At 42.2% G+C, this 24,480-nt stretch overlaps 1 protein-coding gene across 2 annotated transcripts in view; it reads left to right on the plus strand.

Annotated features, from left to right (window-relative positions):
* Positions 1 to 24,480, plus strand: part of CAB39 (calcium binding protein 39) — a 109,191-nt gene that overhangs the window by 54,568 nt on the left and 30,143 nt on the right. For both annotated transcript variants that reach the window (XM_044002000.1, XM_044001999.1), the window contains exons 2-3: positions 2,662 to 2,818; positions 21,005 to 21,169. In XM_044002000.1, the coding sequence (XP_043857935.1) occupies positions 2,705 to 2,818; positions 21,005 to 21,169 (279 nt within the window). In that variant the 5' untranslated portion in view covers positions 2,662 to 2,704. The remainder of the gene's footprint in view (positions 1 to 2,661; positions 2,819 to 21,004; positions 21,170 to 24,480) is intronic.

Raw genomic sequence — 24,480 nt, forward strand, 5'->3', positions numbered from 1 at the left:
CTCTTGAATACTCTGATCCTCCCCGAGTTTTCTTCTTGGTTCTCTTCCCACATGTTTGACCACATCTTATCATCCACTTTGTGTTCCCTTTACTGGAGGTGTACCTTAAAGCTCTGTCTTTGGCCCTCTTCTCTCTGTATCCTTTCTCAGAGAAGCTAGAAGCAGCTAAATGCTGGGCTTACAGTCAGGAAGACCTGAGTTATACATTATTTACCCTCCTGCCTCAGTTTTCTCATCTGTAAAGTGAGGATAATAATATCATTAGTTATTTATCTGCAAACCTTGAAGCATAGCTATGTTGTTGTTGATGATTTCATGCAGATGACTCCCAGATCGATGGATCCGAGCTCTAGTTCTGTGTTTGCTGCCTCTTGAATATTTCTAACTTGACATCATGTTGGGGGAGATAGAAAGTTGAGATAAGACTGGACCTGCCCTGAAGGAGCTATTATAGTTTAGTAGGTGGCTAAAATACCAATACAGATACTTATGATAAACAGTATTACCTGACATTGCAGGTATGCACTATTAAAAAGAATGGTGTGAAAAAGGGAAAAAATGGCTTGTGGAGAACTTCCTAGCAGATGTGGCCTTCGAGTTGTACAGGATGAGTAGGGATTGAGTAGGTGAACAGTTAGGAGAGCCTTCTAAAGGACAGCCTGTGTATAGGTTTGGGGCAGGAGAACTCAGTTCAAGGACAACAAATGAATTTTTAAATGTATATTGTTTCCCTCTAAAGTTTTTATTTTTTATGTGGAGTAATAGTCGTGTGTGTGTCTGTCTGTCTGTGTTCGGTTAGCAGGTGGTAGAGATTGCTCCTGGGTAGAGCCACAGACTAGGGAGGTGGCAAAATAAGCATGTTTTCCTTTGAATGCCCCTTTCTCAGCTTCCCACAAACTGGGTATTGGTGGAGGGCAGAGAGGACATACCGCGGTAGCCCAGGGCTAGGGACTGAAGGCGGAGCGGCTGTTTGTATCTTCCAATATCATCAACCTCAGCATCTTTAGCCTAGTGTCTGGAGAATGGGGTGGGGGTGGGGGGCACAATTCTTTCCTTTTCCTCTTCCTACCACTGACCTTAGGTAGAGTAGTCCAAGCAGAATGACTTAAGGCAAGGTCTACCAGCAAAAGGTCATTTGGCTACCTTGTCTTAAATCTTTTTTGTGTGTTTTGTTTTGGTTTTGTTCTGAAATTAACACACACATGCCACCTCCCGAAACAATCATTTTCATAAACAAGCTGGGATACAAGAAGAGGATTGGGGGTGCTCTTGCAGGCTCCCTTCCATCTTGGTCACCTGCCTGTCTACTATATGGCTGGCTTTTCTGGTGACCCATCTTTCCTATTGCCCCTGGGTTTCTGTTTGATTTTGGAGGTGCAGTTCTGGGGTGGGAGAAGTCACTTATTGTAGTTCCTGGTTGGATTTCTTGATCATTGTTTGGTCTAGGTGTGGTTTTTGGTTTTAAGGTTGTTTTTTTTAAATGTGTGAGCTGAGCTACTTGCCTGCATTCAGGCTACCTCGCTCTGAACTCCCAAGAAAATGGGAGGGGGGAGCACAGAAAGGAAAAGGAATCAGAAATCATTTTGCGTTATGGTCAGAAGAGAATAATCCTTGGTGAATTGTTGCTTCAGCAGAGTTTGGACAGTAAGAGGACTGCATACAGGTACCGAGTTCTGAGAAGGAAGTCGAGGGAGTGTCCTTCCTGTCCTGCCTTCTGCCCCTTCCCAGTGCCAAGGTGTGATTGGACTTAGAGACAATCAGTATAGAAACCTGATTGTCTGGGGAGGAGGTGGATGCTTTATAGGGTAGGCTTAGGACTCATTACAAATTTGAAACCTGGGCCAGGTGTGTGCTGTGCGGCTTATTGGGAGTAGAGACACTTTAGCACGGTCAGTAGAGAAGATTGACAGTCAAGACTGGAAGGAACCTGAGGCCCAGGAAGTCAACACGTCAGGGCTGGGAGGGAACCTAGAACGTAGGATGTCAAAAGGAACTTTAGAACACGGAATGTTTTCTTCCTCTACCAACCCTGACACATATGGCTCCTTTATCCTGGCCAAGTTATTGAATGGTGCCTCAGTCAACTCTCTAAGACTTTAAGGTGTAGAACAGGGGCCACCCATAGGTACTGATGGAATTTCCACAACCCAGGAGGTCATAGGAGACTGGAGGCTCATTGAGCTTTTCAGAGAACTCTCAAATAAATACCAGGGGCATTTTAGAGACCCCCTTGTGCATTTCAGCTAGGTGGCCTTGACTAGTTGAGGCCACAGAGCATTAATGAGTGGCACCAGATAGCTTGAATGACCCAGAGTCTGGTGTTCTTCCTCATCTCGGAAAGTGGGACCATGGTGGCGGCCCCGCCTTCTCCCACAGGTGTTGTCTGAATCCAATGAGTGAAAGTACTGTGGAGGTGATATTTATTGAGAATATTATAATCTGTGACATTATTTCTAGTAGTAGAATTTACTGGTGGTCAATGCTGGTTTTCCTAACTTCAGACTTTAAGTGTCAGTGTTTCCAAAATATTAGTTCTCTTAGGCTAGACTCTAGAGTCTGTCAAACACCAAACTCCTTTGTGCTTTTTATGGAATTCAAAACCCACCATCTTCTTACCTTAACTTGTGGTGTTTTTTTGTTTGTGTGTGTGTGTGTCCACAGATAAGCAGGAAAAGGAGACAGAAGCCCTGTGGAGCTTGCAGTCATGCCGTTCCCGTTTGGAAAATCTCATAAGTCTCCCGCAGACATCGTGAAGAATCTGAAGGAAAGTATGGCAGTTTTAGAGAAGCAAGATATCTCTGACAAGAAAGCAGAAAAGGTAGGCATTTGGCTTGCTTTGCCATCTTTTGGGACATCTTTTGACATGTGTACAAAGGTAAATATGAAATTGGGTGGTGATTCAAAAACTTTACATTCCAATTACAGTTTATTCTGGTTTAACTTTTAAATTTGTGAAAAGTTGCAAATGATAACCACAGGATTGTCTTAAGGTGGTGATCCTTTTCCTGGGATTGATTTAAATTTTTTGTTTTTCATGGAGATTCTCTTTTATAAAAAGTATCATTTTCAATTAACAGGCATTATTCTCTCTTCCTCTTCCCTCCCAAGGAAAGAAAAGAAAAGCCTAGTTAAAAATATGCATAGTCAAGTGAAGTAAATTCTCTCTTTGGTCACGCCCCAAACTGTGTCTCATAATGTGTTTCGAGTCCTTGAATCTTTCTCCCTCTGTCAGAGAGTGTGGCTCCTCTGGAATCATGGTTCATAATTACATTGATCAGAGGTCTTAAATGTTAAAAAGTTGGTTTTATTGATTATGGTGTTATATATAGAATATTCCTCTGGTTCTCTTCACTTCACTCTAAATCAGTTCAAATAAATCTTTCTGATGGTCTTTGATTTGGCCATTTTTTCATTTCTTAGGGCCCAATATATTCCTTTTATAAATATTCTCAGCGGCTCTGGGTTCTGTATAAAGCACTATTCATGTAACCTGAAGAAACATCTAAAGTGTATTGCCATCTTTAGGTAATCTCTGCTTAGGACATCCTCTGTAACACTGGCGGGCACCTCTGGCAAACCTGTCTCCTACTTTACATCTTGTTTGATATTTAGATCATCAGAGGATCACTGTGGATCGATATATCAGTCCGGTAATCTTTTACACTCTTGATGGAACATCTGAGATTTTTCTCCTCTTCTACATCACCACCACCGCCGCCATCAAACAACGAATATAGAAGTGTTTTATATTCTCTCCACCAGGATTTTTTAATTAACTTTTTTGTGCCAGTCAGGTGAAGCCTATGAAGCCCTTCTCAGAATTATGTTTTTAAATTAATACAATAAAATACGTAGGATTTCCAAGGAAATAGAGATGTCATTTTTTTCTCACCCAGGTTCACTGACCCTTTGGGGGGTATGGTCCATGGACCTCAGGTTAAGAACCCCTTTTCTACATCCCTCCCTCATCAATTGTGTGATCTCTCTGCCTCCTATTTTTATCATTCATATCCTGAGCATGTACATAGATTTTTATCAAAACAGTATTGTAAAGATGAGGAAGTAGGCATGGAGGTCACTAATTGCTGGTGACGAACCCTAAAGTTGCGCTTTTTTGGTGGAATGGGGAGGAATTCTGAGAGCTTTCCTATGGGGGGGGGGGGATCTTCCTCTCTTTGAGATATCTTGAAAATTGACCTGGAGTACTTTGGAAACACAGTTTTAGAAATTACTACCACCTAACAATAATTATGTAGACAGATAAGCCAGTCCAAAATACAACTTGTATATATTAAAGTATGTACAAATTTTGGCTGTACCTAAATCAAGTGGATGAGATGGGAGGGAGTCTGATTTTTCTTGAGCTTATTCTTAAAGCGTCTGTTTAACAGTATGATCCATTGTGGTGGGAGAGCTCTGGCCTGGGAGGTTCAAGCTGTGCTAGTGGTGCTGTTTCCTGCTTGTGGACCGGCCCCCCTCCCTTCCCTATCAAGGTGCTGGAGCTGCCAAACCCTGCCCACCCTCCTGACCAAATGCATTGTCTCTGTAGAACTGACACTCCCGCCTTAACCTAATTCTGATGTTCCTTGGCTTGTTGAGTGTCTTTCATGCTTTGACTAAGTAAACATCCTTTGTTGACTGTTGAATGGTCCACAAATGTTTCATTTCCTTGTGATCTCAAATCTGATATGCAGCGTCAGCCTGAGTCAGGCCTAGCCCACAATACTTTTTTGTTCCCCTTAGGCTTTTATAGTAATCAAACATTAATCTCAAATGTGATTTTATCTGTTGATAAAATCTTAATCTCAGATCCTCTCCTTTTTTTGGGATCAGTAAAAATAAAACAATATGGAAGAAGGATCAATTGTTTCAAGGTCATGATTAGCATGTATACCTTACAATTATAATAGTAAAGTAAGGTAAACAGTATTTTATAAAAATGCTTATAATACATTTGCTCGTGGATTAAATATTTAAAGAAACAGTTTGTAGAATTCATGTAAAGAAATGGTTAGTTAAGATTTATAAAAACTGCAATGCACTCAGATTTATAAAGTGCTATAATTTTTCTCCATCCAAAATTGACTGTTAAAAATGTCTAACTAGAGCAGAAGTGCAAAGCAGAATATAATTTTCCCCTTTCAAGACATTATCCATCTTTGAATGTGGCTTAAGATTTCATTGGCTTTTTTGGCAGCCATTTCACATTTGACTCCTTAAGCTTGCTAAAAACCAAAAATCCCCCTCTTGTCTAGCAAGGCCTCCCTCCTCTTGCACTTGTGGGATTAATATTTTGAACCCAAATATAGGATTTGGGCTCTTTCGTATTAAATTTCTTATTGGATTTGGTCTTTAATTCTGCTACCAAATGTCAAGAAATATCTTTTTGGATACTGATTCAGTTAACCTCCCCCCTCTCACTTGATGCCATCTATAATTGGATGGATCTGCCATCTATGCCTTCGTCCATGGGTTTGATAGAAAAAGTTGAACATCACAAACCCAAGGACAGGTCCCTTGGATATTTTATGAGAGGGTTCTCTCCAAGGTGATACTGACTTAACTACTTTGGGTCTGGACATTCATCTGGTTGCCTGCTCTCCTTAATACAGGTTCAGAGAGTGCTGCCCCTTTGTAATCTGCTCTGTTAGAAGGCTTTCGAAGTTTGGTCAAATATTGTGGTAAATCTTGACATACAAACTCTGGCTTCAGCTTTATTTGGTCTGCCAGAAAAGGAAATGGTGTTCATCTGACCTGACTCATTCTGGAGAAAGCTGTGCTGGTATTTTGTAATTAACAGGAATCCAAGCCAAACTTATTGGCCTTTCATTTGCATAATCCACTTTTTTCTTCTTTGAAATTTGGGGATTTGGCCTTTTTTGGACCTTTAGTGCCTCTCTTTTTTCTATATCACTGATGGTGATTCAGTAATAACTAGACTTTTTTTTTTTTTTTTTGGTGAGGCAATTGGAGTTAAGTGACTTGCCCAAGGTCACACAGCTAGTAAGTGTCAAGTGTCTGAGGTCAAATTTGAACTCAGGTCCTCCTGAATCCAGGGCCGGTGCTTTATCCACTGCGCCACCTAGCTGCCCCACTAGACTTTTAAAAAAAGTATTCCAGATGTTATTCATTTGAGCAGGGGCTGGTAACTCAACCATCTCTTGGCTTATCTTGACTTTTAGCTGTTAGCCATTTTTGCTGTATCTTTCCTACTATGATTCTCTTCCCTTAGTCAGAAAACTACAGGTCGTCTTTCTGTCATAGGATCATCACTATAGAGGCAGAAGGATTTTAGAGACCACTTAGTCCAGAAGGTTCAAGACTTGCCCAAGTCCACACCGCAAGTATCAGAGTCAGAATTTGAATCCAGGATCCTCTGACTTGAGACTCAGTGCTCTTGTCACTGCTCCATGCTGATTGACAAGATCAGTTATCAGCTTGTTTCACAAGACCAGGTCTCTGTGAAAGTCCTTCTTGGGGGCCAAGACTTTCCTGCAGCTTCAGCTTATTCAGTGTTATTGCTTCTCTTGCTATTTTTATGGGACCATGTCCTTCTGTGTTTGTCCTTTCCTTTCCTGCTCTTTTCATAACTTTCTGCATTCTTTGCTGTTATTCTTTTCCTCTCTTTCTTTCACCTTGTCCCTATTTTGTATTGTTTCCTGCCAACATATATCAAGCAGTTCTTCATTTTGGTATTTGCTGTTAAGGCAGCAAGTCTAGAGGGTTTTTCTGAGTATGTTTGCTTCCCACTACTCTGTGGAGAGGAGCCCTTTCCAACAGCTGCTGTTCCTTTCAGGGACAAAAAGGAAGGGCAGGGGAGTTGGTGCCTTGAGCTCAGGTCATGTGCTGTTGCCAAGAATAGATGGACATTTGCCCTCAAAAGCCTGCTTTTAGCAGTTTTTCTTATGGAAACAAGTTAGAATAAATTGGATTACTGACTCATTTCTCTTCCCAAATTTTGGGCATAAAACAGATAAGGGATAATAGGTAAACTGAGTAGTTACATAGACATGCTAAGATTTACTGTGTAAGTCAAGTAAAGAGGGTATAAGCTAGGCTAGGAATGTATGATCTACGGATAACATTCATCTTTCTTTAGATTTATATGGTATGTCATCCTTTGAAAGATATTTTCTTGTACCATTTCTTGAGCCTCACAACAACCTTGTGCGGTTAACAGGGCAAATAGTATTATCGATGAAGAAGCTGGGTCAGAGGGCTTCAGTGACTTGGAATCAATCAATTAATAAACATTTATTGTTGCTGTTCAGTAGTATCTGACTCTCTGTGACTCGTTTGGGATTTTCTTGGCAAAGAAGCTGGAGTCCTTGCCATTTCCTTCTCTAGCTCATTTTGTACAAATGAGGAAACTGAGGTAAACAGGGTTAAGTGCTTTGTCCAGGGTCATACGAGTGTATGACTTGAGGCCAAATTTGAACTCAGGTCTTCCTGATTCTGAGCCCAGCACTCTATCCACTGTGCCATCTAGCTTCCCTTCATTTATTAGGTAGGTACTAAATGCCAGAACAGCTAGGTGGCACAGTAGAAAGAGTGCTGGACCCAGAGTCAGGAAAGACTCATCTTCTGGAGTTCAAATCTGTCCTCAGATCCAAGTAGGGTCGTAAAGTCAGGCATGGCTGTAAATGCCTGAACAGTCGAACATGTGTCCAGTGAGTTAGCAATAGAGCCACAAAATGCCATTCCCCCAACGTTGAGCTGCCAGTCTCATACTAAATAAAAAATGAAACCATGGCGCGGGGGGAGGGGGGTACGGACGACCAAACCCTTTTTACTTTATTGATTGTATGAGTATTTTCTGTTGTGTCTGCTTCCCTTCAAAATGACACCGTGTTTAAGAAGACATCATTATTATATGTGGGTATTTTATGCCCATGTATTTTATATGATGAATGGTTGTTATAGAAGAAATCGTACAGCTAGATGAGGCACCGAGGAGCCCTGGCATGGCTTTGTAGAGGAAACCAAAGGGGTTTCCAAAACTCTTTTTAAAAAGTCTCCAGGGGGGCAGCTAGGTGGCACAGTGGATAAAGAAAGCGCTGGCCCTGGATTCAGGAGGATCTGAGTTCAAATCTGACCTCAGACACTTGACACTTACTAGCTGTGTGACCCTGGGCAAGTCACTTAACCCCCATTGCCCTGCCAAAAAAAAAAAAAAAGACTGAAAAAAGTCTCCAGCCTGCACATTCTTCCTCTTTCCCCCTCTTCTTTGAAAGTAATGACTCCTATGTTTCTTAACTATCATTTTAAATGAATGAACATATCTGCTGTATTACACCTAATATGTTTTTACAATTTACTCCATACCACCTGAATATTGCCTATTCAATTTTAGGATACTGACTTTCTGTGCTTACTCTCTTTCCTCTGTTAATTGTTTTTCAGTCTTGAGTAGTATTTCTTCACTCATTTTCTTTTTTATTATGAACTTGATAAACATGAACAAATATGAATGTTTTCATATACAAAAACCAGAAAAGAATTGTGTATAAAACAGGGAACCTCATTGGGTCCTTTTTCTAAAGGATGTATTAAATTTAAGACTGTGGTACAAACACTCTTCCACTTTTGGGTCCCCTTCCCAATCTCTTTTTGCTTATTCAATCATCTTACCAGAAAAGTCATACATTGACAAAGAAGATGAGCTGGGTGGGGAGAGGGGAGAGGAGAGAGGAGAGAGGAGAGAGGAGAGAGGAAGGAGGCTTTCAGAACATTCATCGATGACTCATGATACTAAACTTGTTTAGAATAATCTTAGCCATCTACATGTTTATTAATAGGAGCTCTGCTCTTTAAGCTCAGAGGACTAAAATCCTTAAGTATGAAACAGAAGAAAGCTCAAGCCTTCTCGAGTTAATACAAAGAGAAATTTCTCCACTCTAATTATATGGAACATGTATTTTTTCTTGAAGCAAATATTTACTTTCATTTAGCAGATTCTATCCTTGCTTTTATCTCTCCATGTAGTCTAGTCTTACTCATCTAATGACCAATATTTTGATAATGAATCAATCTTACTTAGGATAAGCTTTCAAGAGCAGTTAAAATCTTTTGCCAGCATTATACCTAAAGCCTTTCCAGCTCGGTGTGGAACCCATGAGTGCTGTTAACATAACCTCAACCAACCAGTGTTGTCTCTATACCACAGTGAAGTATGTTGGAGAAGGACATGGTAGCATTTCAGCCCCCGTGAGTGGAGGGAGCAGTCTTACTGGGGATGTCATAGATCCTTTACTGTATCATCGTGTACTTTGTCATTGAGATCCTTGCCTTTTAGGTGAAATAGACATGAAAAGCAGAATCGGTGACAAAATGATTGATTGTGGTCCAAGCAGTTCTATTGGGAATGAAAGTGTACATTAGCTGCCTGAAGAAAATAGTGTAGCGTGTAAGGATTTTCATGAACTTTTTTTTTTTTTTTTTTAGTGAGGCAATTGGGGTTAAGTGACTTGCCCAGGGTCACACAGCTAGTAAGTGTTAAGTGTCTGAGGCCGGATTTGAACTCAGGTACTCCTGACTCCAGGGCCGGTGCTCTATCCACTGCGCCACCTAGCCGCCCCTTTCATGAACTTTTAAATCTGGAAAAGGGAGCATTAGCTGTACTGCCGTCCCGTCATTATAGAGTTTCAGAAAGAAACTTGGGATGTGCATTCTCTCTCCTCTCCTCCCCTTCCCCCCACAATTAATATCCAAGCTGAGAATGAAACTCGTGTCTTGATGTCCAGCCTAGTACTAATGAACCTAATGTGGGGACTAGTTCTCATTAGCAACTTTAATTTAGAAATCTGGCCAGTTCAGTCCAGTTCCTTGTTTCCTTTTCTGGGATCATAGATTTAGCGTATGAGAGAGACCTTAAAGGTCACCTAATCAACCATGAAGTAGATGTGAAATGCCTGCTCCTGAGTCACACAGGGCAGAGCCAGAATTCAAACTCAGGTCTCCAGTCCAACCAGATCAAGAACTGAACATTTACCATCCTATAAATAGTGAATACACACAGGCTAGAGCCCTTTCTTTTCTTTTTTAAAATAAAAGCCATTTTTATTTATAATTTTGAGTTCCAAATTTTATCCCTCCTTCCCTTCCTCCCCTCCTCCCTCCCTGAGGCAGTAAGCAATGAGATATGGGTTATACATGTACAATTATGTAAACATTACCATATTAGTCATTTTGTACAAAAAAACTTGAATAAAAGAAAAAAAATGAAAGAAAGTGAAAAAGAGCCTGCTTCCTTCTGTGTTCAGTCAATATAATTTCTTTCTTTGGAGATGGATAGCATGCTTCCTTATTACTCCTTTGGGATTGTCTTGGATCATTGCATTGCTGAGAATGGTTAAGTCATTCTTCATCAAACAATATTGCTGTCTCTGCACAGCCTTGCCCTGATTCTACTTGCTTCACTATACATCAGTTCATATAGGTCCTTCCAGGCCTTTCTGACTAGAGCCCATTTTTAAGAGTCCTTGCCCTCTTGTGAACACAGAGACAAGACATGCTTTCTTGTGCCAGTCCTAAACAGGCTGCCCAGTTAGTGGGGAGGGATCCCTTAACACACTGAAACAATAGAATTCCTCAGTTCATTTGGTCTTATAGAAGTATACTGGGCACACACCCTTTCCACCGTGTGATAATAGTGCACAGCATCTCTGCTGAGGCACATAGCTAGATTTGATTGATCCCCACTGTCGCCAGGTTCTGAGAGATCCCTGCTCTCTTCCCACCTCTGTGTGCCTAGGCTCTGGGGTTCCTTGTGTTTTCCAGGCTACCATCAGTTCCACAAAGTGTAATTCTGGGTGGGCGTGGCTTTCTCACCACATATAGATGTTTACTTCCTGTTCTTCATCTGTATCCTGAGCTTAAAGAGATTTCTCTCTTATCAGCCACGGAAAGTTTGTGGTGCTGACTTGAAGATTCTTTATCTCCCCAAATTCATTTTTCTGAAAATCAGATTCATTCCCCTTTCCCCCCCTGAAATGTCTGGCCTCTTCTCTTGACTTTACTGTTCCTGTTTATGGTTGTGTTCAAGCTGTGTAATGTAGTGGATAGAGAAGCCAGAAGCATTAGGTTTGAAGCCTGTCTCTGCTGTCCATGAAACACTGGTTCTCTGGGTCCTTGTTTCCCTTTCCTGTTAAATAAGGGAGTTGGACTGGGTGAACTCTAAGGTCAGCTCTGAATGGAAGCCCCTGTCTAAATCCTCTGACATGGATCAGATCTTGTCTCTGCTCTTTAGTACTTGTGACATACTTCAGGAAGCCACTTAACCACTTTGGGCCTCAGGTTTTTGCTCTTTAAAATGAGGTAATGATATCAGGTGATTTCTGAGGATCTTGCCAGCTCTATACAGCATGCTAGTTACCGTACTTGAAACATTGAATTCCCCTTTTTATTCTTCCTCTCCTTTGGCCCCAGGATCCAGTCACAAAATCTTTTTCGTTTGCGGTGGCACATCTCCCTTGTCTTTCAGTTCTTTTAGCAAGCTTCCCTTTTCATATGCCTGAACTATGGCGGTGACTTCTGGGCCTTTGGTTGTTTTAAACTAAAATGCTCATGGAATATTTAGCATTTAACAAAAAGAAATTGACTTGGCCATAACCTGAGAAAGATATTCAATAAGAATAAAGCAATTGGGGGCAGCTAGGTGGTGCAGCGGATAAAGCACCGGCCCTGGAGTCAGGAGGACCTGAGTTCAAATCCGGCCTCAGATACTTAACACTTACTAGCTGTGTGACCCTGGGCAAGTCACTTAACCCCAATTGCCTCACTTAAAAAAAATTAATTAAAAAAAAAAAGAATATAGCAATTGCCTTGGTTAGATGTGTCCCACCTTGTCTTCATTGATCAGTGACTCATGAGACCAGGAGTTGTCTTCTACATCTTCAGAAGGACTGGCTCTATGTGGTCTCTCCTCCTCTGTGCCCATGGGGTTCCTGGGACAGCTTCCTTGTCTTTGAGCTAAAGAACTAATCTATGTGGTAGGAGACCCTGGTGGCTTTTGCTTCTACCATACCCCACTCCTTGGTGACAAGGTCATCGTGATCTTCTAGAGTAGAGGTATCAAACACGTGGCATGATCCAGATTAAAATATAATTGGGAAATATTTAACAAAATAAATAAAAATTCACCAGAACATAGATGATGCTCATGTGTGGTTTTCTAAGCCAATATGTGGCCCACAGGCATCCTTATATACAGTTTAGTGTTTGACACCCCTGGTCTAGAAAACCTACCACTTAGAGGGCCTTAGGATGGTTATGAGATTAGCCTGACCGTGGGGACGTGAGCAGCATTGGAGCAGAGGGACAGAGTAAGCCTGGAAGACAGCAGTAACAAAATGAGAAAAAAATAAAAACAGTCAGTTTAATGGTGCCTTTATAGACGGACAGAATCTGGAAGATAACAAAGGCCAGAAATCCTAGGCCTCTGCTTTCTTCCATCCTCAGCCTCCAGAGCCGAGTCCCAGATCTCAACGATCTAGTCTGCCTGGTGGAATGTGACAAAGCTTTCCAGTTCATGAGGAGTGCCCCAATGTAAAGTGCTGAGCCGTGGGCCAGAGGGTGACACTTCAGACCCAGTCACCATTTCTTCATGGTTCGGTCACTTGGAGTAAAGTAGCAAAGAGGTTATATCATTTTGGGTGTGCTGTCCTGATGCCAAGACCAGCCAAGTCTTCCCTCTCCCTAGGAGTCCCAGTGAGGGGCTAATACTCAATATCTGCCCCTTTTCCTGGGGGGCTGCTTCATTCATTCCCAAGGATTGAAAAAAGGGCTCTCCTCTTACCTTCCTCCAGGAACTCAAGTTTACCACAATGTCAGGAGCGAATTCTGGGCAAATGTCCATCCACCTTAGTTATGCAGAAGCATTTTTTCTTCCCTTGTTTAAAAAAACAAAAGTAAGGCATCTCTCCCAGGGTCCTCCAAACCCTTTCTGGGAATGAGTTGCCCGAACCCTCTCAGGGGAAAGCAGACCTGCCAGTTGAGGGTGGTCTGAGCTATTTTCCCAGGTGTGTTGAGCTTTCTGAGGGCACAGGAACCATGAGAAGGCCCATCTTTATGGGGGAGCTTTCCTGGAGTCTGGATCTGAGAAACTGCTGAATGGAGCCCTCGTCCAACCTAGGGTAGCATTTTGTCAGCTCCCAGCACAGTGCCTTACACACAGTAGGTGTTCAGTTTACTTGACAATTAAATTTCATAGACTTAGATAAATTCATTAGTTATTGCTTCTGTATTTTTATTCCCAGCACTTAGCATAGTGCTTGACACATATTAAGCACGTATGTGCTTTCCCATTCATTTCCTCTGCTTCAGCTAATGGGAGTAAATTAATGGTTAATGAGAGATGGCTGGCATAGCAGATAAAGATTCAGCCAACTTGGCAGCCTTGGGTGTTAGTCTCACCTCTGCCACGTACTACGGTGTTACCCAGGAGTTGAGAGAGACTTGGGTTCAAAATCTGCCTCTCACACTTGGGGGAGGGGGGCCCAAGTCGCTTGATCTCTCAGTGTCTAGGCCAGAGGTATCAAACTCACAAGTAAAATACAATACAACATAGGTAATGTCAACTTGAGGTTTTTTAAGTCACTGTGTGGCCTGCAAGGGTTGTTTGAGTTCGACACCGCTTTCTTATGGGGCCCCGAGCTAATGTTTGCTGTCAGTTCTTGTGTTCTTTATTGTTCTAACTCAGAGCAGAAGTCTCTAGAGAGGCAGATTTTAGTTAGAAGAGAAATGACCCTAACAGCTGTCCAGAAGGGAGTGGATTCATTTGGGGTCTTCAGAGCAGAGGCTGAGTGAGCACTTAGGATGTGCTAGGGAGTGGCTATGGGGCCACTGAGCCATACCTAAGAATTCTGCTGGCCACTTACAGGCTTAGGAAACCCTGTGTTAATATTATCTGTAATCTAGTGTATTTTTTTTATTTTTTTATTTTTTTTTAGTGAGGCAATTGGGGTTAAGTGACTTGCCCAGGGTCACACAGCTAGTAAGTGTTAAGTGTCTGAGGCCGGATTTGAACTCAGGTACTCCTGACTCCAAGGCCAGTGCTCTATCTACTGCGCCATCTAGCTGCCCCCAATCTAGTGTATTTTTATCCATTTTGTTAAACACTTCCCAGTTCCGTTTTAATCTGGCTTGGCCCCACGAGACTGTTGTGGAGCAGGTGTTTTGACCCCTCTGCTGTAGAGGGTGTTTCTGGTTGGGAACACACCGGACTAGACAGTTTGTGGAGATCCCTTCTAGAGTTCAGGTTCTGTGATACGGACTCTGGGGACTAAGAGCTCTATAGATAACAGATTGTTTATAATCATTGTTCATGGGAAGACCTCGTCAATTAGACAAGCAAAGTATTTTTGAAAGAGAAAATAGGCACAAAAAGAAAGTTGTTTATTCGAATGGCTTCCAAACTCTAGGTTATCTATGAAGTAACTTTTCAGAACTTCCTGGAGAAGTTACCCCAGGGGAGGAGAGTTAAAATGAAGAAAAGGAAGTCCTTTTGCAGTTAGTGACTTGGGCCTGGAAAAGGACAATGCAACCAAATGGAGCCAAAGAGATTTTCCCTGTTGTGTTAAGAAAACCTAATAATAGAGAAAAAGGACACAATGACAGAGGTGGGGCTGTAAGAGGCCCCTCCTGGAGCATCATCTTCAGTGCTTGGTGACTCTGCAGCTCTTTGGCTTGAAGGAGCAGACTAGACTTGAGTAGGTGAGGCTGGGGGAATAAGACCTTACAGGTGTAGGAGATGGCTTATGCCAACCTAACAAACACTGCATTTTTCCTTTTTTACTAAGTAGTTCACAGGAGCACACATCCATTTATCTATTTATTGATTTTGATCGTGAGCATTTTTATTTATAGTTTTGAGTTCCAAATTTTATCCTTCCCTTCCCTACCCCCTCCCTTAGGCAGTAAGAAATCAAAAATGGATTATTCATGTACAGTTATGTAAAACATGACCATATTAGTCATTTTGTACAAGAAAACTTGAATAAAAGGGGAAAAAATGAAAGAAAGTGAAAAATCGCCTGCTTCCGTCTGTGCTCCATCAATATCAGTTCTTTCTTTGGAGGTGGATAGTATAGGCCTTTGGGATTGTCTTGGAGCATTGTATTGTTGAGAATAGTTAAGTCTTTCACAGTTCTGCTCACTTCACTCAGCATCAGTTCGTGTAATTCTTTCCAGGTTTTTCTGAAATCCATCTGCTCATCATTTCTCACAGCACAGTTGTATTCCATTACATTCATATACCACAACTTGTTCAGCCATTCTCCAGTTGATGGGCAGCCCCTCAATTTCTAGTTCTTTGCCACCACAAAAAGAGCAGCTATAAATATCTTGGTACATGTGGGTCCTTTTCCCTTTTTGTGATCTCTTTGGGATATAGACCTAGTGGTAGTGTTGACTGGGTCAAAGGGTATGCACAGCCCCATAACCCTTTGGACATAGTTCCAAATTGACCTCCAGAATGGTTGGATTAGTTCACAGTTCCACCAACGATGCATTAGTGTTCTCATTTTCCCACATCTTCTCCAACATTTATCAGTTTTCTTTTTTGTCATAATAGCCAATCTGATAGGTGTGAGGTGGTACCTCAGTTGTTTTATTTATTTATTTATTTATTTTTTTGGGGGGGGGGTGAGGCAATTGGGGTTAAGTGACTTGCTCAGCGTCACACAGCTAGTAAGTGTTAAGTGTCTGAGGCTGGATTTGAACTCAGGTACTCCTGACTCCAGGGCCAGTGCTCTATCCACTGCGCCACCTAGCTGCCCTGAGAGCATTTTTTCAAATGGCTGTAGATAGCTTTAATTTCTTCACTGGGGGGGGGGGGGGAATGAGGGTTAAGTGATTTGCCCAAGGTCACACAGTTAATAAGTGTCAAGTGTCTAAGGCAGGATTTGAACTCAGGTCCTCCTGAATCCAGGGCCAATGCCTTATCCACTGTGCCACCTAGCTGCCCCTAGATGGCTTTAATTTCTTAATCTGAAAAATGCCTGTTCGTATGCTTTGACCATTTCTCAATTGGGAAATGATTTATATTCTTATAAATTTGATCCAGTTCTTTATATATTTTAGAAATGAGGCCTTTATCAGAACCACTGACTATTAAAATTATTTCCCAGCTTTCTGCTTACCTTCTTTTTTTTGTGGTTTTTGTTTTTGTGTGTGTGTGTTTTTGTTTTTTTGCAGGGCAGTGAGGGTTAAGTGACTTGCCCAGGGTCACACAGCTAGTAAGTGTCAAGTGTCTGAGGCCAGATTTTAACTCAGGTACTCCTGAATCCAGGACCAGCGCTTTATCCACTGCGCCACCTAGCTGCCCCCTCTGCTTTCCTTCTAGTCTTGGTTGCATTGGTTTTGTTTGTGTAAAACCTTTTTAATTTAATGTAATCAAAACAATCCATTTTGCATTTCATAATGTTCTCTATCTTTTGTTTGCTCATAAATTTTTTTCCCTCTCCATAGATCTGACAGGTAAATATTCCTCTCCTAATTTTCCCATGAGCATAGATCTAAAGCAACTGCAAGTCCTCTGTCCCTCTACAACCCGTCCCATGACTTCGCAGCTTTATTGTACACCTGACTCCTCTCCAGGCCAGCCAGACACCCCCCCATGTAATTGCTAACCCTTATCTATATCTATATAGCAGTTTAAGATTGGTTTTAAGTTTTAAGACACTTTACATGTGTCATCTGTCAGGTGACAGTTTATCGTTTGCCTTCCCGCCCTTACACTTGCCACCCCCTGGGCCTGGGGGACTCTCTTCAGCTCTGTCCTTTCCTGCTCTCCAGCCGCCAGTGCCCCTCTCCACCACCCCAGGTATCTAGTATCTATCTTGTACACAGCTATTTGCGTGGAGGGCAGCTAGGTGGCACCATAGCATACAGTACACCTCAGACACTTCCTAGCTGGGCGACCCTGGGCAAGTCACTGCACCCTGTTTGCTTCAGTTTCCTCCTCTGTAAAATGAACTGGAGAAAGACATGCTAAACTGCTCCAGGATCTGCCAAGAAAACCCCAAATGGGGTCACAGAGACATGGAGTTGGACACAGTTGCAAAGCAGTTCAACAGAATGTGTGTGTGTAGTTTCCCACTTCCAGATCACAAGCTCTCACTTTGCCTTTGTGTTCCCAGTGCCTAGTGGAGTACCTAGAACCTAGTAGGTTCTTTAAAAGCCATTGTTGGTTATTTGATCATTAATTGCTCTTGAATATAAAGATGGATGAATTCCTGAAATGTCATTTATTAAACACTGAGAATACCAGTGGAGAAGTGCTGCATATAGTTCCTGCTTTAAAGGAGGTCACATTCTAATGTGGGGAGACAGCACAGAGCTATGAGTCAAATGGCCAGGCCCTCACTGTCCTTGAGGTGCAGCAGAAAAGGCCATGGCCATGCATCTTCCTTAATGTTATTTCCATTAGACTATGGGCTCAATGAGAGCAGAGACTGTCTGTTGTATTCCCAGTTTTGTCTCACACCTATCAGATTGACAGAGATGACTGAAAAGAAAATGACAAATGTTGGAGAGGCTGTGGGAAAACAGGCACTTTGGGAAAACTGCGAATAGGTCCAGCCCTTCTAGAAAGCAGTTTGGAAGGAACTATCCCTGAAATGTCACCCATGTGTGCCTAACTTTTGACTTGGAGATACCACTATTAGGCCAGATCCCAAGAAGATCAAAAAAGGAAGAAAAGGATACATATGTACCAAAATATTTCTAGTAGTAGTTCTTCATATAGTGGCAAAGACCTTGAAACTAAGGCTGAACAAATTAGAGTAATTAGGTGGCATATCTAGTCAGGAAGCCCTGAATGCAAACCCCACCTCAGACGCTCACTTGATATGAGACCCTGAGCAAGTTACTTAATCTCTTACTTTCCTCTTCTATAAAATGGATCATATACCTCCTAGGGTTGTTGTGAGGGTCAAAGGAGGCAACACATGTGAAGCACTTTGCACATCGTAAAAGTGCTAAATAAATGCTAGTGATTATTATTAAGAGCTATTATTTTACCATAAAAAATGGTGAAGGGGACTGTTTCAGAGAAACCAGATGAACTGTTGGATGAACTGTTGCAAAGTGAAGGGAGCAGAACCAGGAAAGCAGTTTATTATATGGTAACAACAACATTATGCAGACAAATCATTTGGAGAGACTGAAGAACTCTAATCAGTGCAGTGAACAGCTATGGTGGCAGGGCGCAGGTGCTGAGAGTAATTCCTGATGGAAGTGATGGACTCAGGGTAGAATGAGCCCTCTGGTTTGGGATGTGGCAGGGTATGTCCGTATCTAGTGAAAGGTTTTTCCTTTTTCTTGTCAATTGCAAGGAAGAGATGGGAAGGTAAGAGAAAGAGAAAATAAATGCTTGTTAATTGAAAAAGTAAAATAAGTCACATTAATTAAAAAAAAATCTATTGGGCCAGACCAGCACAATTATATTGCTTTATTCGTATCAAAAATAAAAAAACGTCAGTAATAATCACGTCAGAAAATTGAAAGGAATGAGGAAGTTTAGATGTTCATGAGGAGAGCATGGCAGGCTCTGACTCTTCTAGGCAGGTGGTCTCCTTACCCAGAAGGGCGTGGTAGAGGTTGCAAGAATTGGCAGCCCCAGCGAAGGTAGATGTGAGGCAGGGCGAGAGGGACAAACAATGGAACTGTGGACACAGTGTAGTGCCTTATGATGAGTTCCAGAGTTGGGCAGTGCCTCTCAGCAGGTGATAAAGAATGTGGTTGAAGAACTGACACTGTGTTCCAACCGTAATAATAGGACTAATAACAGTAGCTCACACTTAATAGAGCAGGTTACGGTTTACAAAGCATTTGACTCGCTTTATCTCATTTGATCACCGCAAAAACCCTGGGAGGAAAGGGCTATTATTGTTTCCATTTTACAGATAGGGAAACAGAGGCTGAGACATTCAGTGACTTGCCCAGGATCACACAGCGAAATGTCTGACACAGGATTCGAACTCATCTCTTCCAGATCCAAGCCTAGGTGCCTGGTGGAATAAGAATGAACAATTTATTATCGCAGGTGCTTTTCATTCACAGACTATGTTAAGTGGATGAGGGCCCCTCTCATTCTAGGTAGAGAATTGCAATTTTGTTGTTGTTGTTGTTGTTTGCTTGCTTGTTTTTGGCGGGGCAATGAGGGTTAAGTGACTTGCCCAAGGTCACACAGCCAGTAAGTGTCAAGTGTCTGAAGCCAGATTTGAACCCAGGTCCTCCTGAATCCAGGGCTGGTGCTTTATCCACTGCACCACCTAGCTGCTCCAGAGAATTACAATGTAATCTTAGCTTTGTTTGGGAAATCATGGCAATATGCCTCCATTTAATAACATTCCTACTAACCCTTTCCTATCCATCCACAGTTTTGTAATGCTTCTTCTAAGTGGGTGATGGTAGTGGGGGAAAGAGAGTGGCAGATTGAAAGGATGCAGGTCAGGGAGAGCTGGTCTCAGGTGCCACCTTGGGCAGTACCAGCACCGTGGCCAGAGGCACCTCATAAAACTGGACTCGGTGACTAGGGAATGGTGGGAGTTTTAAAATAGATACCTTCACTCCAAAACAGCATTTGAACAGTTAGTTTAAATCTCTTTCCCACCAAACCTTTTGCTGAAATTACTAGTAAATGATGCTGAGTGACGTGAGCAGAACCAGGAGAGCATTATACACAGTGACAGCCGCATTGTGTGATGATCAGCTGTGCTAGCCTTGGCTTTTCTCAGCAGGGCAATGATCCGAGACAATTCCAAAAGACTTATGATGATGGGAAATGCACCCCATGTCTAGAGAAAAAACCATGAAGTCTGAATGTGGATCGAAGCACACTATTTTCACTATCTTTTTGTTTTTCCTTTCTTGTGGTTTTTCCTTTTTGTTCTGATTCTTCTTTCACAGCATGACTAATGTGGAAATATGTTTAATGTGATGGCACATGAAACCTCTATCAGGTTGCTGTCTTGGGGAGGGAGGAAATTTGGCACTCAAAATCTTATAAAAATGAATGTTGAAAACTGTCTTTATATATAATTGAAAAAATAGGGCAACTAGGTGGTGCAGTAGATAGAGCACCAGCCCTGGATTCAGGAGGACCTGAGTTCAAATCTAGCCTCAGACACTTAACACTTACTAGCTGTGTGACCCTGGGCAAGCCACTTAACCCCAATTGCCTCAGGAAAAAAAAAAAAAGAAAGAAAAAAATAAAATACTATTGATATTTTTTAAAAAAGAAATTACTTGTAAAGAAGAAAACTCATTTTAGCATCATCTCCTTTCCTTGCCTCTACCCATCCTGTGGAAATCATGGGTAATAGAATATCCAGAGCAGAAGAAAGCAGAGGCAAGACAATGAGCCTCTCGCCTGCTTCTGAATCACTGAGCTTTTCTTTGCTGCACCACAGGGAAGAATGGCCTGAAAGCCAAACAGGTCTGGGGAGAAACGCTGAGGTGTCAGAACTTCTACATGTGTCTATTCAAAGGACACTGGAACTCACTATTTATTTGCAGCATCTAGAAGCTCAAGGAAAGCACCGTTACTTCAAGTCAGCCATTTAAAGCTCATTACACAGTATTAGAAACCCGCCCAGGGCATTGCCTCGCTCTGCCAGTTTGAAAGCCAGTCCATTAGGGAGGGATGTGCCAACCTGCTTGCTATATCAAGGAGGTGGCCTTTAAAGAGATTTGTTGTGTCATTCAGGGAGGGAATACTTTTTTGAGAGGAAGTAACAGCATTTTGAAGACTAGGGCCTGTATCTGCCCTTTAAATTCCTGGTATTATATCTTCCTTGTCAGTCAGTTTTGGTCTGACTCAGAGTTTTATTTAAAGAAATTTAGCCCCTTTCCCCAGACTAAACCATGTTCAAATTCATAAGCTGTTGGGAAAAGTTGTTTTTTAACAAAACTTTCTTTAATTTGCTTTAAAAAAATGCATTGAAAGTTAAGTTGCTTTGGTGCTGGGAATACTTACTGTGTGTATCTCTTGTTTCATCAGGCTACAGAAGAGGTTTCCAAAAACCTGGTTGCTATGAAGGAAATCTTGTATGGCACCAATGAGAAAGAGCCACAGACAGAGGCCGTGGCCCAGCTGGCTCAGGAGCTCTACAACAGTGGCCTCCTGAGCACGCTGGTAGCTGACTTACAGCTCATTGATTTCGAGGTAAGAACAGCACCCTTCCCATAGGCCTTCCCCAGTGCTCTCATTGGATCCTCACAGGAATGGACCAAAAGAGGAAAGGTGGCAGGTTTTTATTTCTCTGCCTCTTTTCTGACATAGAGAAGCTTGTGCTGCATTTTCTAGAGGCAGAGCCAGGACTGAATGGAGCCCATGGCTACTGCTCTTTGCCTGCCATCCCCTAGGAACTCTTCTTTGTTGTTCCGTGTCCACTTATGTGTGCAGCCCATTCCATGGAATGACGAGAAATAAGACAAGAACCCAGGGAGAGCTTGGACATTTCATAAGAGCAGGAAGGCTTTGTGTCTCATGGAGTGCTTAGGCTGCTCAGACCCTGATGCTAGGTGTAGTGTCCCCGTGGCACTGTCCTTGGGTGTATCACCCACTTAACACCTCTACACAGGGGCTGTCCCCTGAAGTCTTAGTTTTGCATGGCTGCCAAAGCCTGACCTTCCTCCAGCTTCCCACTGTCTGTTGACACTACCTTTGTCCCATTTCAAAGCCTCTGACATTTCTTTCTTTCCTCCAGCCAATCAACTGCCAAGTTCTGTCAGTTCTACTACCTGGGCAGCATCTCTTGAATCCTTTCTCTGCTTTTTCTCCCACAGTACAGATTCAGGCCTACAACTAACTGCCATAACCTCCAAAGTGGTCTCCCTGCCCTCTGTTTTCCCTCTCACCACCAAATGTTCCTTCACACGGTTCTAGGATTATCCTAATAATTACTAATAAGTGCAAATCCGACTATATCATTCTTAGCTGAAAAACTCATTGTCTCCCTAGTTTAGATTTGAAAAGAATTCTTAGCTGAAAGCCCTAAGGGCAAAGTCAAGCTCTGGTTGTACCTTTCTTTTTTATTTTAAATTTATTGTTTTTTTAATTTTATTTAAAATGTTTTCCCCAATTGCATGTAAAGATTTTTTTTTTGATTTCCAAATTTTCTCCCACCCTTCTTTCCCTCCCCATTCCCAAAGCCAGCAAACAATCTGATATAGGTTGTAGATTGCAATTATGTTAAATATGTTTTTACATTAGTTATGTTGTAAGAGAAGAATCAGAGTAAAAGGGGGGGGGGAACACAAGAAAGAATAAACAATGACGACCAAAAGTGAAAATAGTATGCTTCAATCTGCATTCAGACTCCATAGTTCTTTTTCTGAATGTGGAGAGCATTTTCCACCATGAGTCTTTTGGCATTATCTTGGATCATTGTATTGCTGAGAAGACTTAAGTCTATCACAACTGATCATCACATAATGTTGTTGATACTGTGTACAATGTTCTCCTGGTTCTGCTCCTCTCACTCAGCATCAGTTCATGTTAAGTCCTTCCAGGTTTCTCTGAAATCTGCCTGCTCATCCTTTCTTACAGCACAATAGTGTTGCATTACATTCATACACCCCAACTTGTTCAGCCATTGCCCAGTGGATGGGCATTCCTTCCATTTCCAATTCTTTGCCACCACAAAAAGAGCAGCTATAAATATTTTTGTACATGTGGATCCTTTTTCCTTTTTTATGATCCCTTTGGGATATAGACCTAGTAGTGGTATTGCTGGGTCAAAGGGTATACACAGTTTTTGTTTTTTTAATTTTTAAAATTTTTTTTAGTGAGGCAATTGGGATTAAGTGACTTGCCCAGGGTCACACAGCCAGTAAGTGTTAAGTGTCTGAGGCTGGATTTGAACTCAGGTACTCCTGACTCTAGTGCCTGTGCTCTATACACTGCGCCACCTAGCTACCCCCGGTATACACAGTTTAATAGCCTTTTGCATATGGTTCCAAACTGCTCTCCAGAATGGTGGGATCAGTTCACAGCTCCCTAGTGTGATTCCCTTTCCCTCCTTCTCCCTCTCCCTACCCCCTTTTCTCATATCCCTGAGGACAAGGACTGATGTTAAAAAAATGTCTTTATCCCCAATGCCTTAAATGTTTTTGGTGCTTAATAAAGATTTAGGAATTAAACTCTGAATCAAATTAGACACAAAAGGCACTTAAATATATCTTGATGCTTCCCTGGGGCTAATGAGATTCCCCTTCAGTCTCCTGGCTTTTGGTCCTCTGCTCTAGGAATACTTTGCTACGAGTGTAATATCCATCTCTCAGCCATGATACAGGACTGTTAGTGCCCATGCTTGGGGCATGTGCTCATCTCAGAAAACAACCTACTTGCCCTGGAACCTGGAGCCCAGGTTGGAGACTTTGGAGAACTCTGAATTCCCTTTACAAGGCAGCCATTCCTGTGATGCTGAGTCCTGCCTGTTTGCTCTGGACCTACAGTCCCTTGGTGCTTCTCCCCTACTCCCACCCATTGCCCCGTAGTAGCTTTGCTGCAGCAGGCCTGGTCCTTTGTCCATCCGTTCAAGCACTTCCTCTTTCACTGCTTCAGCTTGAGAGAGACGAAGAGAAACCTGTCATCGGTTTCCCAGTCAAGGTTGGTGATGGAATCACGTTCATGTGTGAATGGCAGCCTCGTAAGAAAGAGCCACAGTCCCCAGGGAGGCCTGTTTCAAAATGGCCCTTCTGAGTCCTTGGGGCCAATATCTGCAGAAATGAAGCAGGGAAAGGAGTCATAGGTTTTGTTCTTGAGTTCCTGAAACTGGATTTGGGAGTTAGAAGCTGGGTCAGAGTGACAGAGACTACAGTAAAAATACAAACAGACCCGTAATCTTTTATTTTTAATACATGCAAAAACAATTTTTAACATTAGATTTTTAAATATCGAGTTCCAAGTTCTCCTTCCTCCCCTTCCCTCTCACGGAGAAGGCAATCCGTTTGATAGAGGTTAGACAGTGCCGTCAGGTGTGTTGGGAAAAAAGCACACACACCTTCTCCCCCAGTAAAACCCACAAGAAAAGTAAAGTTTCAGTCTGCACTCAGACTCCATCAGAGCTTTCTCTGGAGGCATCATAAGTCCTTCAGAACTGGTCTAGAGCATTGCTTTTGCTCTTCCTTTATTGTCAATATATTGAAAATGATTAATTTTGGAGCTGCCAGGTGGGACAAAACAAATGATTGATTGAGCTGGATCTGTGGTTTTGTCAGTAGGGTGTGTGCTCCTTCCACCTCCACAGATTACGACCCTCCATGACTTTCCCCCTGAAGTTCTAGAAATTCTCTTTGTAGGAGGTACTCTAGAACCCTCTCTGGACGGTCACTACTCTTTTCATTCCTTGAATATTTGGGGACCCTTAGTGCTGCCTTCAGGCTGCTTTCTCACCATCTTTTTTCCTCATTCTTAGTACATGATACCTACCCTCACTCCCTACCCCACCCCACCCCACTTTTGTACTCTTT

Source organism: Dromiciops gliroides, chromosome 4 (assembly GCF_019393635.1).
Source record: "Dromiciops gliroides isolate mDroGli1 chromosome 4, mDroGli1.pri, whole genome shotgun sequence".
NCBI classification, from domain to species: Eukaryota; Metazoa; Chordata; class Mammalia; order Microbiotheria; family Microbiotheriidae; genus Dromiciops; species Dromiciops gliroides.